Consider the following 13,422-nt stretch of genomic DNA (forward strand, 5'->3'; position numbering starts at 1 on the left):
TTCATTATAAAAGAAATAATTAGACTCAATGTTTTTATATAAATTAATTATAACCAAAACATGATTAAAATCCAATTTTAATAAATTATACTGAATACTAAAAACATGCGGTCAGATGTGATTGTAACCAAATTAATTAATGGAAAAATATTCAGTTTTGCATTGGCATTAAAGTATGTAATCGTAAATATGTAACTAGTTTTAACAGTATTAAATTCATTAGTTATTAAAGTTTATTTTTAGCAACCAGTGAATTAATAATTTTAATTTATTTGAATAATTAATATCCAAAAACAAATATATATGAAATAAACAAAATTAAATTTTGTGTACATAAATAACCGGAAAATTTTAATTAAAAAAAGGAATTAAATATTGCGTTGATATTATTGAAGTGCAGCTTACGAAATGCAAAACATTTCCCAGACGCAAACCAGTTTTGAATATATGTGTATGTTAGTGTACCGTTCGTAGATTCAAAGTCCATTGTTCCCTTAGGTCCTTTCCGCTTGACGGCGCTCCCCAAAGTCCTCCAAAGGTCCTTAAAGTGCCGCCCCATGCGCCAAACTTAATGCCAAATTATTATCCTCATCTTAGGTCCTTCGGTTTGCCTAGAATTCGCGATTAATGTCCTCGTTATGTTAAACGCCTACTTTATTATTATCGTCGTATAAGTTCCACAAATTTCCCATTAGTTATTAACAATTATCGTTATCGCTATCGTAATTATTATCATGTTTATGCCATTTTGAATAATTTCTCAGGTTACTCTCTCATTTGCACCAAGTAGTTATCTAAGTTGTAATTCTTACAGAAATGTCAGTTTGTTGTTCATGTTCATGATGTTCAGATAAATTTAATGTACAATACATTTTGTGTGTTTACATTTAGTTACTGTACGTCAAACATTGGCACTTTGACATTTAAACTACGGAAGCACTAATTAAACTCATTCACGTTCGAAATTCAAGTTCGTCAAATGTTTGGTCAAAAATGTGTTTAAAAACTTTCTCTAAATGTTCAGAAATTCACAAAATTGTTTACCATGTATACGTTTCGTTATTTCCATAATTTTCATGTAATTTTCCGTTGGTTTTCAAGTACTTCTAAGTTTCTGCAAATATTTGACTTAAGTATCATAACTGATCTCAAATAAATACTAAAATGGGGCAGCGCAAAATAAAAATTATTTGTTACAAAGTCCTCCTATCTTACTAACAATATTTTTTCAAAATTTCTGAAAATTCTGCCCCACTTTGTGTAACTTAAATACTAACCTATTAAATCACCAGTAAGAATTTTTCCGAAATTTTGTGAGCCTCACTTTGTACACTATTTACATTTTCTATCTTTCTTCGCTTCTTCTTCATCTGTCTTTTCAACAGTCTTCCATTTCAAATTGTAATAGGGCATGTACTGCAATACTTCCTTCCATTCGCAGATGTACACTGTATACAAAATCGTAGCTACCGAAAAACACACGATCGAGGGCATGAACAGCCTGAGTTGATCCTTTTGGTGTTTGCTCAGGGTGAAATATCTCTTCCAGCCAAGTTTCGGCTTTGTCCCACATTCATCCGACATAACGTAGTAAAATCTTGTATAGTAAATAAATCTATAAAGCTGTCTACAACTATTGAACTAATATTTGTCAAAAACGTCATATGCCAAAAATGTCTATATGAAAACTTGTTCGTCGTCAGAGTTACTAAAATTACTCAAAGTATTCTCAATGTTATCCTCTAAAACTAAATCTTTTTTAACTGGTGTTACAGGATATTTCACTGGTCCACGCCATTTTCTGCTAAGCCCTAAACTTCTGGGTAACGCAATCGCGGGCGGCATGTCGCTTTCCAATACTTCAAATATATTTGGTTTCGGTATTGCGTCGACTATAACCGCTCTATTGTTAATCTCCATGCAGGACTTTGACCTGGCTTTGTTCAGTGGTGTGGCTTGAAACTGGTGTAGATTTTGGAATGGCTTTGGTGATAGCGGACTCTGTATCTCCGCTTCTATTTCATACCTAATATGTTTGTGATATGGCACGTGGGAATTTGGCCCGGAATGGGTGTTCAAATTCGTATTCGAATACTTATGTAAATTCGATATGTCGTAACAACTCTCGGTCAAATGTTTCTCAACATTTTCAGACTGCTGTAGTGAGATCCGTTTCAGTTTATTCATAGTGCGCTCTAGCCTCATCGACTTTAGATGACTCTCGTTGATGTCTGACAGATCCATCTTGCATTTGGATTCAATTTTTCTTGTTGGTTTGGCGGATCCGGTCACTGGGGGTTGATGAGTGCTCACCTGTGAAAGGATGAACTCGACAGAACTGCCCGTTGTTTTGAGAAGGGAGAGAGCAGAGGTGTAGGACAAACTGAGGAGGGACTTGCCGTCAACCGCGACGATCTGATCGCCGGCGTTGATGTTTCCGGCCAAATGCGCCGGCCCACCGAGAATGACAGATTGCACGTAGACCTTTCCATCTGAACCTTCAGTGATTTGCATGCCGAGAGATCCCCGAATATCTTTTTTGATCTGAACAGATTTCAGAACACGTTCATCAACAAATGAGAAATTGTTTAGTTTCTCTTGTAGGGTTTCACTCAGGGATTCTTGAAAATTGGGGAGAAATTGGTGTTCGTTGGTTTTAGATGATGCTGAACAATCTGAAAAAAAAAGAAAGTATAATTAGGATCCCACCTGAAATACGCAATAAAAAGAAACAAACCTAAAACATAAGCTTCCGGTTTAGACTCCTGAGTTGGCGAAGACATAGAAGCTTCACTGCAAGGTATTGACACAGACTGTAGAGACAATCGTTCTAATTCATCTGTTCCCAAAACATTGACAGCTTCCATCGACCTTGAAACCCGCTGCCCTACTGGTAAAACATTACTGAATGCCCTGGTGCCCATTTTGACACCTCTCCTTTTATCCCCGAAATTTATGCCTGACAACCCTGACATTCCAGACAAACAACTACTATCCAAGATTAAACCACGATGTTGCTTTCCGGGCTGTTCGTTTTCTTTATTCTGGAATGCTTCTAGATTGTCCAATCCGTCGGCATCGTCCCCCTGGTCAACGGTCCCAAAATCCGCCACGCTCCTACATCGTCTCCACTTGTTGTCACTGGGAATTTCGTGGCTGGACGCTGACGAGGCCCTGAACTCTATGCGAAATTCCGTCTCAGCATTCACACTCGCCGCGTCTAACTGCCGGTATCGATTCGTGAGTGCTTCCAGCTTGTACAGTGAGTTCGTCTCATTTTTCATGTCTTTCAGCGGGATGCCGAACTGCGCCGAAAGCGACGTCAGCGAGGTGAATTCCGTGCGTAGCCGAAGGAAAAATTGATGGTGGAGGGACGCCAGTCGGAATGTGAAATAACTCCTGGTCAAACGCAAATGTTACAGATGGTTGAGTTTTGCAGGCAGAGATTAATGAAGGGGACACATATTTTTCTAAATTGATTTCCAAAGAAAATCATTTTATGTGACTTACTTTTTATGGTCCATCTTTAATTTGTATTTTTTGAGTTTAGAGGTGTGCATCTTTATAGAGTGGGGCAATATGCATAAATATTGCTTGCTATAGCAAAGAGTCTGGATGGTTTTCCACTCGAACCTTTCATAAAGCATCGGTCCACATTGGTTGGTAGTGCTGGCGCGCTCGTACAAATTGATACCTTGCGCACTGATGTACAGCCAGACGTCCTTGTGTGTATGGTCCTTAAGCACCTATCAACGCAAAGCGGATTATTAAGGATTAGCTTACAGTAGCGTTCGAAACTTCTATGGTACTAGGTTCTAACTAGAAATCTGACATTTTCACTCTTATCACAAAATAAAAAAAAATACAACTTGAAAATGAAGTAGAAATAGTTACCCAGGATGCTGTGTAAAAATGGCCGCCGTAATGAGGAAGATTCTGCGCTGCAATGATGAAATCCTCCTCGGCTTTATCACAATCCAAACCCATTTTGAACTTGTGTGAACGGATCAGCTCTCGTTTTAGATGATTACGATCATCGACCACGGCAGACATTGTTTCCGGTACGTAGTGCTCCAAGAGAAAATAATCCTGGCCACCGTGCTCCTATGAGAAAGAAAAATCTTGCTACACTTAACGAAGATAACACCCACACTCCCGTACTATTTGCTAGTATAGCTTAGTGCATACGGTGAGAAAAAGCAGACAATCCTTACTCGTTCGTTATAATCCCCAAACTCAGCTTGCAGGGCTAATCCGTCTAGATCAACAAGTTGTGTGAACGAGCAGGGCAGCTGATGCTCGAGAATGGAACGGCGCAGCTGGAGATACATCAAGTGCTTTGCTTGTGTGCCACGTATGCCCCGCAGGCTGGGCAGGAAGAATCGTACGCGCATGAACAGCGTCAGACTGCTTCCGGCCGCGTTGCCTTGCATTGCTTTGCAAACGCGTGTGTCCGAAGGCAGAAAAACAAAATCACCGGCAATGAGAGCTGACAACCCGAGCATGAAATTTTCCTCTATGTGCTCCTTTTGAATAACCAACTGTCAAATTACAAACAACATCGTTGATAAATACGCTCTGTTAAAAAATAATACTATATCACCTCAAAGAGTTGTCCAGCTGTAGTTGTCTGTGGATTACAAAGAATGTCTAGTTTCTGCCCGTTTAACAAAATCACAGTGACTGTTTTCCGCACACTACCTTTAATATCAGGCAATGTAAACATTTTGCTTGGCAGAGATGCTCGTACAACAAACTCAGGTCCTACACATTCACGGAGATTCGTTAAAATGGGACTCTGTGGGGAATTTGGTGAAGAGTCACTTCCGGCTCGGTACAATCGCGAAGCAGCCCGATGCACAGGATTTCTTCTTGCTCTGTTAGGCCTTCCATTTTTGTTATTGTCACTGCCATATCGTTGGATACCTGTAGTACCACCAGAAGTCATTGGGCGAAACCCTTTTTCACCAGATATTGCATTACCACCGGGCAATCTGTGCAAATTAAACTCAGACTGTGTAAAACTAGCTGGTAAGGATTCAAAATTTTCCAGTTGAATGCCTTCTGGTATACACATTGACTTAGGTCGCATTGCTTTCCCTGGTAAATGAAAACCCATATTTGAAGTAATTCCCAAGTTATTATGCATTGATGCAGGCGGTGAGAGTGAGATGGGACCTGAAGCGGACATTCCAAGATCTTCCATGCTAGTGCTGGCTTCGCGAGTAAGACGCTGTTTGTTGGGTGATCGAAGATTTTTCCAACGACGTGGGATAGAATGCACCTGATGTGTGGTGTTGGTGGACGTTAGGTCAGAACTGTTGGAGAATCGAAATGCATTGCGTGATTGAGATATTCGCACAAGGTCAAGATTAATTTCATGTTGGAATGTTGTAGGTGTGGATACAATGAATAAATAATTACACATTTATACAAACATTCCATAAATAACAGTATAATTAAGGTAATTAAATATGAATGAAAGTAGTTTGTTGAAGACATTCAAACTGACCTGTTACGTGTAAGAGAACGTAATTCCGGCATCGCCGGAGGTCCCCATGGAGTATCCAGGACCATTTCTAGTGCAGCCATGGCCTCTTGATGCAAGTCCATACAAATGTGTGAGAAGGGTCTACTTTGTTCTCTTCGTTTACAGTAGTCAGAAATAACCTGAAACATATTTTTAGAATCTCAATTAAATTTCGACAAGGAACGCATTTCAAAATTCATATTTTATTATATTATATTATATCAAATGAAAATATATTTAAAAAACATTTCTGAACAGAGTTATTGCATGTTCCAGCTTAGGTCTAAGTGGTGTAGAAGCAAATTATATTTTCAAGCTCACGACAAGTTGGGATCAAACTCATATTGCAACCCCCGTGGTTCAAACTCACATTTATCATGTGTACGAACGATATGGCAGAGAAGTCTTTCATCTTCTCCGCAGAAAATATAGATGAATGAATATTATGAATATGTATCTACATATATAGCTTTGAATGCTTTTATTTTGTTGAAAATCAAATCAAACTACTTTAAATTATTCATAAATTCATTAAAGTTGAAATAAATTTGTTGATAAAATCATGTGTATATAATTTTCTGGTGATAAAATGTAATTTGAAGTTTTAGTTTTATTTAATTTTAAGCATTGTTTCATGTTAACATTAAACATCCACAAATCTAAAAATGCGGATGCTGTGTAAGCGGATTTACAAATTATCTAGATTCGCTCGGGTTTCTTTCGCCACACTGTGCGTTTTGTTATGATTAGCTCTTTGCGCACCCGTATATTAATTGAAAAATTAATGAAACGGAATGGAAATGAACCTGATTTGCATAAAATGCGATTGAATTTAATTAGGTCGACGCAATTTCATTTTATTCGACTCGTGGTATTAAAAAATACCCAGCCCTTATTAACAGACAAAAATTGTTCATTTTTAAGGATCTTATTAAAAATAAACATAATATATATTTTTTTAGCGAAGACAAAATGTACGCATTAAAAAGTTTGGAATGTTTGTTAAAAATTTGGGCTAAAAAAAAGTTTAAAAGGATAGGCGTGACGAGAACATCCCATTTTATACAGTGTAAACTCTCGTCATCGTCAATTTTGTCAATGTCATCAATTTTGTCATCGTGCTCAGGACCATGTCCGAGATAACGTTCAGGGAGCAACAACGAAGCTATTGCAAATGGCACGAGGGTTAAAGCGGCGACAGCACGTACAACGTGAAGACAGGAAATTATTTCTGTCTCATTTGAGTGGAACTTCGATAATTGAATCGAGTGTCAATTAAGGGCACTCTTTGCAGTGCCAAACCCTTCGGGCTATACAACCATATAAAATCAATGAAAAATTGCGTAAGGGTGATAATTTGATAAAAAAATAAAAGTGGCAAAAATCACTTTAATTCTCACGTGATTTGGTATAAGTTGAAAACACTAATTTCATGTAATGCCTACTGTTGTTGTATTCACACCCTCTGAATATAGTGTAGTCATGCTGAAAATGATGCTGATGTGTGGATAATTTATGCTCTATCGTTTAAAACACTTTGCTGCTGAAGATGGATTAATGCCGTCCTTCCATCATTCGCCTGCGCGTTCAACCCGCCGCGAATATATCTTCTGGCCGCGCGTTCCGCCCCCGCTAGCCATTCCTCATTCCAATTCTATTCGTGCGGATCTTTTCAGCCCACGAGCGCGCAACACTGGAGTGCTTCGAGTGGAACGAAATGCGGCCGAATAAAGTTGGCACAACGACGAAATTCCACGCGTTCGTTCTCGTCCTTGAATACGCATTCATCATGGGGCGCTAGGGCGCGAGAGGGGCGTAAATTCCTCGAATTTACGAGACCAGCAAAAGCCCTAACTCCAACCCTTTTATGATGCTCATGTGAATAACGTTTACTGCTATCTTGGAGATCCAGAATAAGAAACAGAACACAATATGTATTTGTATTGCACGTGCAATGCCAATATTTTTTAATTCAAATTTCATGCTGATATTACTTCCGATTCGGTAATTGTTACAGTTCAATTAACAATACAAATACCGACATGATTCATGTTTAACAATAACATGCAAAATTATTTTTGATATTCTGTACTCAGAGAATTTAAAAAGTAGGAATGGAGCAATTGATATCCAAATCAATGTTGGATATTATCATACCTATAAATTAACATTTCAAACATTCCTGTATGAATCCGTCGCATGCTCGCAATTTCCAAAATCTGAAATTCCTGTTGGCATTGGTTAATTCAACTGATTAAAATTTCCAATGTGAAATTATCGAACCGCAGAACTGTTTTAGGTCGCACTTAAATATCCACAATCACTAATACTGACTGCACTCAAAATTCACTAAAATTACAGTTGAAGGTGATGGAAAGGCATATTCCAATTGGGAAATGGCAAATTGCAAACCAGAATAATCAAGTAAATGTGTTTGCTAAACGAAAGGGCCGAGTGTTAACGACCGGTCAATTTGCACGATTAGCGTACATCAGCTCCGAGAGGGTGGCAGAAGATCAAAGCTATTAAGGAAAGCATCCTGTCCAATCTGCGATATCTCGCTGGACGTCCCACGCAGACGATTATTATAGGTGTTGGAAAGTGCGCTTCACGCAAAAACTTTAGCGATTAATATTAATTGTGAGTCAGGTTGTACACTTTATCGCGCTGAATATTTCACTATAATGTGTTTGAACAGTGGATTCTATAGGTAACATAACTCAATGCTGCTTTATCCGACGTGTTGGTTAATTAATAAACGACAAAAGTGGAAAGTTTAATAGGTTAACCAACAAAAGATTAAAATTTCCCAATTTAGAACATTTATAATTCAAGTTGGTTCAAATTTCCAAACAGCGCAAACAGTTTTCAACTTTTCTCTCCCTGTTTGAATTGATATTATTAGATAATATTTGATTGGCCATGCTTCCCTTGTTGTTGATGTGCTTTATGCATTGCAAAACCGAAGCGCTTGTGTTTGATTTTCTCGGTGCCTTGTTTGTTAGTTTGGCATTACTGGACTGGATTTGTCAGCACTGAGAGCAAAACGAAGCCGGCGAAGACCACAAAGTAAAATACCCGATGCGCAACACGATGAGATGTTATGACAATGGCCGTCATGAACGTCACACGTTCTGCTGTTGTTTGGAGCAAACAGTTCAGGCAGGAATTTATGCCTGCCAGTGTTGGATCTCACTGTATTTGCATAATTTAGCAAAAAATAACCGAAAAGTGTAATTTTATCAAAATGTTTTCTAAGCTAATATAATATAACTCCGACAGGTTAGCATAGCATTTAATTAAAACCGTTTCTACAAACTGGTTGCTTGTGAGGACCAACTAGATTGCTTTAATTTCAAATTTTGCCCAGTTCTGTTTGAACTGTCCTCGTCTAGTCGTAACTGTTTGCCATTTTACTTAGTGCAGTCCAACGCAAGACCGCAGTCCTTCATTAATACTCCTACTAAATCAACATTGTACATGCAGATAATTCGACAGAACGACCAAAAATCTACCAGAAACTTTCAGCAAGTAATTTGATGTTTCGGTAAGTTTAATATTAAATTCACAAAGATTTCAATGGAAATACAAGATATACCTTCACGAGGTTAGACATAAAGTTAAGTTGCGGAACATTTAATTTGCTTTGTTATGGACTCGTTTCGTTTTGAAATTATCCAGAAAGCAAGAAAGTTCTGACCTCAAGCGGCGAACTTTGCGACGCAGTGAAACCAACACAAAACCTGATAGTTGCGGCCGAACCTGTTAGTTCTGCATTCTGCAGCTTGTAATCGTGCATAGGGTGAGATAGTTTAGTCGTTGAACTCGTTATGTGTTTCTAGTTTGGTAAATACTTGTTGCAAGCATCGCAGAATCCCACTTCAAGAATCCGAAAATAAGGAATGCTTAAATAACGATGCAGGAAAGTAAGAGAGATACACCCAAGATTGATGGGGGCAAGGCAAAGAAAGAAGGATTCATTAAACTCATGGAAGCAAAACGAACAAGATTGGAACATGTTCCAACGCAGGAAGAGGGAACTCAAGCAAGAACCTGCATAACCTTATAGTATTACCAGGCGAGATTAAGGAGGCGCCTTGTGCGCCTGAACTACGAAACAATCATTATAAACTCTCCTGCAAATTAATATAAAGATAATTATTTTAGACAACAGGGTGGTATTACCACTATTCGTTTCAACGCCTTTGTCACTAATTAAATTAATTCAACAAAATCTCTTAAATGAATAAATTCAAAATAAATGTATACCATCATTATAACTATTATGTTTCAATCCTTACAAAGTTTATCTATTAGGTGAATTAATTATGGTGCAGCTTTTAAATGCTTTCCTAGAGTTAATTTTATTAAAACTATATTTGTAGATGAAATTTTTAGCGATTTAAAAATTTCTCGTGAATTTATTTTATATTTCTTATAACTTGTTAGTTTTAAATATGACTTCAAAGTGTACTTACGTCGAGTAGATGCATGAGTGATGCACGACCAGCCGTCTGTGGTCGCGTCATGTCCGCCAGCACCTGGCAAAGCTCCGAGCTGAGGCGGGCGGCGGCGGCGTGACTCGTTAACGTCGCCCTCTTCAGCGTCTCGCCTAGGCCGTAGATCCACATCTACAAGCACCAAGCCACGGTTAAATCACGTACTCAAACCAATAGTAATCTTCAAAAAATGAAAAAAATGAAAAAATGAAAAGTTAACGAAACTTCAGAACCACTTCAGTCTTGCCATCCATTCTTAGAGTAAAACATGTTTTTATTATTTAAAATATTTTTAAATATAATATGTAACAAAAAATATTTGTAAAATTCGTTGGATGTCCATTTGATTTGATTTTAATTTGATTTATTTTGGAGTAAAAATTAATTGCCAATCATATTAATTGTTGTTTGTTAACCCAATTCAATTAATAGCATAAAGTTGGAACATAAAAAACACAATTTTATTTACATTAACTTCGTACGTCAAAGAATCAAGATTTATATTGATCTTTAGTAGTATTTCCGCAATTTAGAAAATTGCTAAAGTTGAGTGGGCAAACGATATGTTCAAACATAGAATGAAAGTGCTCACTAAATGATGCGGAATGATAGGGGCCAAACTAGCTATTTTTACATCTGCATCCACTTGTGCTACTCCTATTTGTATTCCCTTCGGACTTGGTTTATTCGTTCTATTGAGATAATGGATGTTCAGAGCATGATGTCATCAGGATTTGAGCTTTCAGCAAATTGTTTATCTATCACTCTAATCTTTAAGTAAACTACTTAGCTATAAAATCTGCAACAACAATAAAACTATAACTATCACATAAATAGTGAAATAATGCCGGAAGTGTTTTTAAAAACTGCTACAGTCATAAGCAGTTATGGAATTTGTTATTAAAGGTTTTCCCTTTGAATAAATTTAATTGCTGCACTTGCATTCATACAAGTTTCGAAATGTTTGAATTGTTCCAATGGGATCAGCGCCAATCCAATGGATATCCAATTTGCCGAGTCAATCACAACGAAATTGATAATCTGGCCGGTCGACGAAAGCTTTGGAGCTAATTAAATTGAATCAGGCAAACAGAAAAGCAGCTTATAGCTTCCAACGAGCACATTTATCACCCTTAACAAAGAAGTTTCAAAATTGCCAACTACTGATTGAAAGAAGTAATTATAATACGATTTTACCCGCTCAGGCATGCAGCGGATTTCACATTGTTATATAATGAATAAATTTTCATTTTGTTCCACAACGCAAAATTTGCTTTATTATTTGCTCTTTTTGTGCGCGTGCGTTTTGGAAATAAAATGCGCAACGTTTCATTTTTTTGCACGCTTGCAATTTGGTACAAATGAAAGAAATTTTCACGCTCGACTTGTTTTCATGTTTCATGTTGGTAACATAAAAGAAATAATTCGGAAATGGATATAGAAATACTCGTCGAAATGTAAATGCGAATGCAATAGTACAAGAAGAAAAAGGAGGTGAGCTTAATGACTACGAGGATTGCGATACCTTCTCGGCTTCCGTGTCGGTAGCGCGTCTTCCGGGTCGATACTCCGGTGCCAAATATCCGGTCAAGTGGGGTGGCGGGCCGGTAGCGGTCTGCGTGCGCTGCGGATGTGGTTCGAAACGCACCCGCCCCCGGCCGGACAGTAGCACGCTCGTTGGTGTTACCAATGGAATGCATGATCCGCTGGAAGCACCGTCTGGAAAAGAAAACAAACAATAGTTGCAAATGTTTACTTCCCGTTGCATAAATCAAATATTTGGAACAACAAGAGTAGGGCTTCACGCGATACCAAGACTTTTCTTGTATCGTCTCGGTCTCGTCTCGCTTTGCCGAGAGACGTGTTTCAACAATTTCCCGGCGATAGCGATACCACAGTCCGAATCTCGTTTTTGGTCTCGTTATTGGTCTCGTTAATTTTTTTTATGAAGTTGTTATTAGAAAAATGAGAATGGGTCCAATATATGAAATCAAATATATGACCATCTGTGAAATATTTCTTTTGTATATTCAAAAGAACAAGTCAGTAACCGAATATCATGACCTTTTGACTTTTTGAAAGTTTTGTGAAAATGTTGTCTTTGTTTACACATCCGGAGATATATTTTGTGTTTTTCTGTACTTCTTGAAGCAAAGATATTGTATACATCTGTGTAAGTTACTTTCAACACAAATCAACTCGATTATTGTACCCTAGTATACATTAACGTTTAAAAATTTGAAAAATTAAAAAATATATTTTCAATTAAAAGTGATGCAATCAAAAATTAATATTTTAAACTATGTATGTATTTTGGATTTAGTTTACAATAAAAGCAATTAGCAATTAAATGACTAAACTTTTGAACTGCAAAAATCTAAGGCTTCACACGATACCGAGACTTTTCTCGTATTCTCGGTCTCGTATCGCTTTTCCGAGACGATACCTTTGATAGTCTCGTCCAGTCTCGTCTCGTGTGAAGCCCTAAACAAGAGATGACAGAAAAATTACTTTATCTATCTTTTAATTTATCCCTTAATATCATATTTAATGCATTGATTTATGTACACTAGATGAAATCACAAATAAGCATCACCATAATGCATATAAATTAGGAATTAATTATTCAATCCGCTTAAATTGCACTACACGTATTTCGCTTTGTTTTGCTAACTGATTATTTGCCAGCTTATGAAATTATGGTAAATTAGAAATGGTTGAATTGAGAATAGAACTAATTATTAATATCCAATTAGAAAGATTAGTTGGTTTTGTTTTTATAAAATCGAAAAAACTGCAAAAGTATTCAGAATTTCTTTGAAATATCATAAACAAAGTCCAATTGATAAATTATAGCTTTCCCAGTCATAAATTGCAGTGTGCAATCGGTATCTTTTATTGATAGCACGATTATTGCTACTTTTGTTATCATTCTCACACTTATTCCGCTTTTACTTCGCACTTTATGCATTTTATTGCATCTCTTCTGTCTTTTCTTATTATTTGTGGTTTTATCGTTGTCCCAGTTTGTCGTTTGTCTTTTTTATGCTCATTCTGGCGGTGATGCTTGTCCTCGTGTTGTTGCGGCAATAAAGCGTCGTTAGTTCCACCGCACGACGACAGGAAAAACGACCTCGTGAAGCAAACACCACTGTTTCACTCGGTGAGTCGTGTCTTGTGTGCCATAAAGTAAAGTGAAAATGGTGTAAATGTGAGCGTGCCGTCAAGCTTTCTCAGTGCAAATAATAATGAGCCGTCGTGCGGCGATGACAAAATCTGAAGTCAGCGCTTTTCTGACGAAGCGTCGCGACGCAGGCGCCGATGCTAAACGCGGTCTCGTGAACAAATGGCACGGTTATGGTTCACGACGATACGTTTTGCAGAATCTGCCGA

At 37.6% G+C, this 13,422-nt stretch overlaps 1 protein-coding gene across 4 annotated transcripts in view; it reads right to left on the minus strand.

Annotated features, from left to right (window-relative positions):
• Positions 1 to 250: 250 nt before the first annotated feature.
• LOC135791014 (uncharacterized) overlaps positions 251 to 13,422 on the minus strand; it is a 54,095-nt gene continuing 40,923 nt past the window's right edge. For 2 of the 4 annotated variants that reach the window (XM_065301323.1, XM_065301324.1), the window contains exons 4-12: positions 11,555 to 11,748; positions 10,009 to 10,161; positions 5,513 to 5,670; positions 4,604 to 5,318; positions 4,215 to 4,541; positions 3,895 to 4,104; positions 3,511 to 3,746; positions 2,738 to 3,399; positions 251 to 2,675 (exon numbers count right to left, since the gene is read on the minus strand). In XM_065301323.1, the coding sequence (XP_065157395.1) occupies positions 1,678 to 2,675; positions 2,738 to 3,399; positions 3,511 to 3,746; positions 3,895 to 4,104; positions 4,215 to 4,541; positions 4,604 to 5,318; positions 5,513 to 5,670; positions 10,009 to 10,161; positions 11,555 to 11,748 (3,653 nt within the window). In that variant the 3' untranslated portion in view covers positions 251 to 1,677. The remainder of the gene's footprint in view (positions 2,676 to 2,737; positions 3,400 to 3,510; positions 3,747 to 3,894; positions 4,105 to 4,214; positions 4,542 to 4,603; positions 5,319 to 5,512; positions 5,671 to 10,008; positions 10,162 to 11,554; positions 11,749 to 13,422) is intronic. The other 2 variants (XR_010547898.1, XR_010547897.1) reach the window with 2 other exon arrangements.

The sequence above is a fragment of the Atheta coriaria genome, unplaced genomic scaffold, assembly GCF_025399875.1.
Source record: "Atheta coriaria isolate IRGN ID8LTWV9N9 unplaced genomic scaffold, Caltech_Dcor_3.1 hic_scaffold_4_pilon, whole genome shotgun sequence".
Taxonomy (NCBI): domain Eukaryota; kingdom Metazoa; phylum Arthropoda; class Insecta; order Coleoptera; family Staphylinidae; genus Dalotia; species Dalotia coriaria.